The sequence below is a fragment of the Poecilia latipinna genome, unplaced genomic scaffold, assembly GCF_001443285.1.
Source record: "Poecilia latipinna isolate Pla-1442-1.1 unplaced genomic scaffold, P_latipinna-1.0 Scaffold2833, whole genome shotgun sequence".
NCBI lineage: Eukaryota > Metazoa > Chordata > Actinopteri > Cyprinodontiformes > Poeciliidae > Poecilia > Poecilia latipinna.
Genome location: NW_015115449.1, coordinates 5,178 through 11,328, shown reverse-complemented (window position 1 = coordinate 11,328; position 6,151 = coordinate 5,178). Strand labels below are relative to the sequence as shown.

The 6,151-nt window shown below is 38.2% G+C and overlaps 2 protein-coding genes across 3 annotated transcripts in view; one reads left to right on the top strand and one right to left on the bottom strand.

Annotated features, from left to right (window-relative positions):
- LOC106939332 (moesin-like) overlaps positions 1 to 4,344 on the bottom strand; it is a 31,514-nt gene extending 27,170 nt beyond the window's left edge. The window contains exons 1-2 of one of the 2 annotated variants that reach the window (XM_015021703.1): positions 3,928 to 4,344; positions 1,067 to 1,215 (exon numbers count right to left, since the gene is read on the bottom strand). The gene's annotated coding sequence lies outside the window, so the exon portion shown is untranslated. Of the gene's footprint in view, positions 1 to 1,066; positions 1,216 to 3,232; positions 3,460 to 3,927 lie in introns of those variants that run through there. The other variant, XM_015021702.1, reaches the window with a different exon arrangement.
- On the top strand, positions 3,648 to 5,039 carry zc4h2 (zinc finger, C4H2 domain containing). Its single transcript, XM_015021707.1, has 3 exons — positions 3,648 to 3,801; positions 4,439 to 4,610; positions 4,835 to 5,039. The coding sequence occupies exons 1-3, from the start codon at positions 3,749 to 3,751 to the stop codon at positions 5,009 to 5,011; spliced, it is 402 nt and encodes a 133-aa protein (XP_014877193.1). The 5' UTR covers positions 3,648 to 3,748; the 3' UTR covers positions 5,012 to 5,039.
- The last annotated feature ends 1,112 nt before the right edge of the window (positions 5,040 to 6,151 follow it).

The window sequence follows — 6,151 nt, the reverse complement described above, 5'->3', positions numbered from 1 at the left end:
ATTAATTTTTTAAATGAAAGGGCCCCCAATTTTTTTTTTTTTTTTTAAGAATTTTTTTTTTTTTTTTTTTTTTTGTGGAAGGGCCCCCTGTCGGTCGAGGGCCCTTGGAATTGTCCTAACTTTCCCCCCTCTATGGCGCCCATTGTCCCATTTAAGGAAATCCCAGCCTGTAACCAGTCGACAGAACTGGAATCACCAGTTCTGTTTCATGTTAATTATCTTTTAACCTTTATTTACCTTGGTGAGTAACTGAGGACAAATTTTTATCTACAATAATGACATGGTGGGAAATAGATGACACACATGCAGATCTCGCAGAGCACGGTCAAAATAAACAACAAGCACCGACAAAGCTGTTGAGGTCATAAAAACATTACAAACAGAGGACAGAACTTAACACTAAATATTTCATATTTCAGGCGGCATCTTCATTTAAAAAAATATATTTTTTTAAATTTCTATTGATACAAAGGTGCAGAGCCCAATGGACAGATATCTCTCTAAATGCTGATGTAACTTTGGGAACATTGAGCATAATGTGTTGGGGCAGGCATGTGCTCTAGGGAGTAACAGCAGCTTGTAACAAATTGCAAAGCTAGGGCGCGGAAAGATCACAGACATCTATAAACAAACACATACCAGTGAATTTTTCTTCCTTTGTTTTAAGGATGACCAGTTAGCAATGAAGTGTGTTTTACAGTAACGTGTGTGAAAAGAGGCATTAGCTGTAAAACATAAAGAAGAGTGGTATAACATCAAGTCTCTGTAGTGAGGGCTTTGGGACTGACCTATATAATATTATCGTAGTCAAACGTGGGATTGATAAGTCATCTGGGCCATATTATTTTAAAACTGATTTGATATTCTTGATGCTTAATTGAATTTTAAGCAAGTAAGAAATTATTTCTTCCGCGTTCAGTTCAATGCAGATTATTTATTCAGTCACATTCAGATTACAGAAATCAGGTACATTATCACCACCTTCTTCATTGTGTGCCATATTCCACAGCGTTGCCTGTCGGAGCAGCAGCTTAACATGTAAGAGGAAACGACTGGATAAACTCACCAGGAAGAAAAGGTCTTGTCAGGAAGTCCCTTTGACGCGGAGCAGGGAGCGAGGGACCAGCAAAACGTCTCTCTTGGAAAATTTCTCCCACTGCACGCATGATACTGTTGCAGAACTGGAGAGCTCCTTCGGTGACAGGGTGTTGCATCCTAAATGCACAAAGAAGTGTTATTGTTGGTCCTTCCTCCAAGCAGCTGTTAGACTTTATAACCATCTCTACTACCCAAAAGGCAAAACAAACTGTTCACTTTACTGCTATTATTTGCACAGGTTTCCATATTTTTTTTTCAATATTTTGTTTTTGCATTAATATACAAAAGCCTTTACATTGTCTTATTACAATTGTACATTTTGTCGAGTCTGCATCTGCTATTTTTCATAACTATTATAGTTATCAGTAATGTTTTTTTTTGCTCCTACAAAGCGAGGAAGTCGAACTCATTTTCATTTTGGGCCAAATCAAGATCACAAATGTCCTCTAAGAGTTAAAATATTAATAAATAGCTATTTACTTTGGCAGAATACACATAAACACTTCTCTGATTAATACAATAATAATCAAGCACCAAACTTTTTCTCTATATAAAAATCTATCTAGAGGGCCTCAAAAAAACTAATGCTGGCCGGATTTGGCCCCCGGGCCTCGAGTTTGACAAATGTGCTCTAAAGGATTTATTGGTATTCATTCATTCATTTCCATTTTTGTTTTAACTCAGCTTAACTTGGAATGAAAGTGCTACATATTTCTGTTTTATTACACTCCTGTGGTAGAAATATATAGAATTTATAATACAATATCACGCTGTTTATGATACACCTGGTGAAATAAAAATCCCTGTGATCCTTATTTAATCATATCATAATAAAGGAAAAAACTAACTAATCACGCCTCCAGATCGTAAATACATAGAACATGACGAAGATTTTTATCACGATGGTTCAACTATTTTATTTCTCTTGGCTCAGCAGGAACACTCAGTAGAAACTCAATATTGTGCGTCTTACATTGCATGTTGTCTGTTTTGGTGGGTTTGGACACAGTCAGAGTCAGAGATACAACTGTTCATAAGTGATTCTAAGAGTCTTCTCTGTCGGCGGGGCTTTTACCCAATCAGATGAACAGGTTTATTTAGAGGGCATTGTCATCGAGTACAGTGTTTTCCGGTCCTCAGGGACCACTGTTCTGCATATTTTAGATGTGTCTCTGTTCCAGACCACCTGGTTCAAATGATTGCATGATGTCCTCTGCATGCCACCAAGTGCTGCAGAAGCCTGTTAATCACATACATATTCAAGTCAGGTGAATGGCAGAAGGGAAACACCTAAAACATGCAGGGCAGCGGTCCCTGGGGACGGGAATCGAGAAACACTGATCTAGTGTATTTATCATGTAATGGTTTGCCGTGGTATGAATGTAATTTAGATTAGGTCTGCGAGTTTCCCTAGGGTTCCTTGAGTTTCACTGTCCTGGAGTTCTACAAAGGTGCTAATCCTGCTTTGAGTGGAGGCATTAATAAAGTACAGATAACTATTCCAAGCATGAGACTCTGCGGATCGCAGTAACTAACTGTGTAAAGATTTTACCGTAGGGTTAATTATTAATATATATTGGTAGATAAACTACTGGGACAAGTTTCCTGGTGTGGCAACATTTTTATTGGTAGGGGTTGGATCAACAGTTAGCTCATAATTGTAAAGGTGAAGTAAAATGTTTGTTTGTTTTCTTTCTTTTTGAACAAATAAAATTTGGCATGTGTGGTGCGCATTTGGATTCAGATGCAGCTGCTAATCTTTTTGGGGCGTTTCTCTGTCAGTAAAGACGGCACATGTATACCCTGAAGTAATAGCCTATTTTTTAATGCAAAAAAGCTCAAATTGGATGTAAAGCAAGCAGGAGATAAACCTCAAGTTTTATTTTATTCTTTTCAGGAATTTATCTCCATATATCTCCCTAACTCAGAGTCCCTGTCCCTCCTTAAGAAATGCATCCCTCATATGCAACATGATGCCCTGTCCATTCAGGTTGATCTACAACAGACTATTAGCTATCCTTTGTAAACAAAAAGTAAAAGTCTATTCTCATCTGACCAGAGAACCTCTCTACACGATTTGTGATCCCTACTTGCCTTGTGATAAACTTAAAAAGTTTAAGGTAAGTTAGCTTACCTTAAAGAATGGCTCTATTTTTGTCACTGTGGAAGCCTAGATAAGATTTATAGTTCATCACCCTTGGTTGCCCTGTCAATAAGTTCTCCCACCTGAAAAATGTGAAGAGAAAAAAAAATGTACACACGCCAGTTTTCAGATTTTCATTTCGACAAAAAAAAAAAAGTGAAAACCGTTAACCACTGAAGTTGAAGTGGTGTGGATACTTTTCCAACGCTCTATATAGCAAGTAGATGACAGAAATAATGGCTCAATAACTCTGTTTATCGTTTTGCCCTGCTCCTTCGTATTTGTCGAACAGTGTTAGGGTAAAGGAGGTAGAAACAAAGTCATTTAGCTCGTGCTTTCTCTGTCGTCTAACGTTGCCACGGTTTCACTTTGCGCGCGCGTGCATTAGTGCGCGCTCACGCTGGCTATTGTGTTTTTTTTTTTATTATTACTAAGAGACAACTGTGGCCTTGCTGGGGTAACGGAGCGGGTGACCAGCTGAATAATAACTAAGGGGCATTAAAAACCATGGCGGACGAACAAGAAATAATGTGCAAGCTGGAGAATATCTTGGAAATACGGTAAAGCGCAAATTCTGCCTCTTCAATGAATGTTTTCCAGATGTTTGGCTAGTGTTTCGAAGCGTTAAGTTAGCTAGCTTTAGCCGTCTGGGAATAACCCCCCTTGGCTTCGCTTTTGTTTCTTACCTCGCTAATATTAGCCGCTCTGCTTTGAATTAAAGGCGTTTTGCTGCTGTGCATATCCATTATTCTGTCTCTGACAACGTGGACAGGCGGGCTAATTGTGTAACAAATACAGACGGAATTCGGGTGCTGAAAGCGCCTATTAGGGGCAATGCATCAAAATCCCAGATGTATCACAACAAATACCAGATGTGCTCTGCTGAACTGTGCTAGCTAGGTCCTTAGCTTAGCAATCTGTCGTTTGGCTGGTTAGCAGAAGTGGACGGGATGGTGGGATTTTTTTTTTTTTTTTAAATGGCAGTCTTTTCTTTAGAAACAGGTTTGTGCGGTTTTGAACACTGTAATTACAATGTACGGAATTGATGGGTCTTTTACGTCACGTGTGTGTGTGTGGGAATTTTCTTTCTTTATACATTATCTGATTCGTCCGTGATAGAGTAAACCTATTCAGAATCCTGACAGTTGGAGGAAAAAAATCAAACAAATAATAAAAGTGTGTGCCACGGGCTTGCAGAAACAAGACGATCCAGATGCAGAAGATTAAATCTCGTCTAAAGATTGAGTTTGAGGCTCTGGAGTCGGAGGAGAAGCATTTAAAAGAATACAAGCAAGAAATGGATCTCCTTCTCCAAGAGAAAATGGCCCATGTTGAAGAGCTGCGCCTCATCCATGCAGATATTAATGTGGTGAGTTGGTCAAATTCCTAAATGCTCTTGAACCCCAAAACCCATTTGGTTATTGTTAAATAAAACTTCCAGCGGAGTTCCAGCGATTGAAAGGTTGTTATTTGAAAAATTCTTCAGTGTCAATCAAAGGACTGGCATCTGGCTCTAAGTGGAATCCATTGTTTCAGGCTCTGAAGTTTTATCGTATTTTTTTGGCCAAAACCTTTATTAATCTGTCATTTCAGATGGAGAGCACCATAAAGCAGTCAGAGAACGACCTGAATAAATTGCTGGAGACAACTCGCCGCCTCCATGACGAGTACAAGCCTCTGAAGGAGCACGTTGATGCACTCAGGATGACTTTAGGTCTGCACAGACTGCCCAACTTGAACGAAGAGGAGGAAAAGCTCTCTCTGGAGTAAGTATATGCACACACTGACATGTAAATACAACACAACAAATGTGCTACTTAATACGGTCCCTATTGCATTATTGTGACGTTGGAACCACAAACCGATTCTGTTTTATTTGAGTTTTATGTGATTGACAAACACATATTGGAGCATAATAGTAAAGAAGATGTAGAAGTATCCATAGTACAAATAAAAATATTTAAAATGTGATGTATATTTGTAAAACAGCCTTTTTTTTTCTTTTTTTTCTTTTCTTTTTTTGCAAAAACTCCTGCCTTAGGCTTTGTACTACAGAGATGAAGATTTTTGTTGCAGTGTGATGTGGATCTGGACTTTGACTGGAACAGAATTAACTCATAAATAAACTAAAGCTGCACAATATATCCAATCAAAACCACCACCATAATTTCATAATTTGCAATTGCATAGAACTGCTTGGATCCAATATTTGATAGGCATGCAAATATTCTGCATACTGACAATTTATTTTTCCGGTTGGAGAAGCAGGCCCTGCCCATGATGCCCTGTAATTCGCGCTATCAGCTGCTAAATGCTTCATGACCTGATTTTTCATTGCTTTCTTTCAGCAATGTTTGTTTTTTTAAAGCTCCCCTTCCGTATATGCCAGATTTGTCGAGAACCAACAGTTTTCCTGTCAGCGTATGTCTGCAGCTTTTCGAATAAATTCTTCATCTGGCCCATCCGTTGTGCCACGCGGTGGTCTGTGAGATGGTCAAAGATTTTGATGCAGTTTTGTGATTCAATCCTTCTTTGAATTTATCCACAACTTTTTCCTTGAGCTGATAGTTCACTTCATGTCTGTTCTTCATCATATCGCCCCAACAGAACTGCTGTGTTTACAATCTAGTAAGGTAAAAACCTTTCAGAAAAAAAAAAAAAATTAAAAATGCACTGAAACTTGTGGCTGTGATTTGACAAAAATGTGAAAAACCTTTACAGGATGCTGTAATTTTTTTATTATTATTTTTCTACAATTAATTTGTAACAAGTCCTGGAGGTAAGATACTTTCTTTTGTTATTTGAATGTTATGTAAAAGATCTTGTATACAAAATGACTTGATATTTGCGTAACACGCTTTAATTCGTTTTATTTGCCTTTAGTATTATAACATGTTTACTACTTGCAGG

Bases quoted from the DNA above. Each gene is read 5' to 3' on its own strand.
- zc4h2 (XM_015021707.1), top strand. From the start codon at position 3,749: ATGGCGGACGAACAAGAAATAATGTGCAAGCTGGAGAATATCTTGGAA. The intron at 3,802-4,438 runs GTAAAGCGCAAA...ACGGGCTTGCAG, and splicing joins GAGAATATCTTGGAAATACG to AAACAAGACGATCCAGATGC. The intron at 4,611-4,834 runs GTGAGTTGGTCA...CTGTCATTTCAG, and splicing joins TCCATGCAGATATTAATGTG to ATGGAGAGCACCATAAAGCA.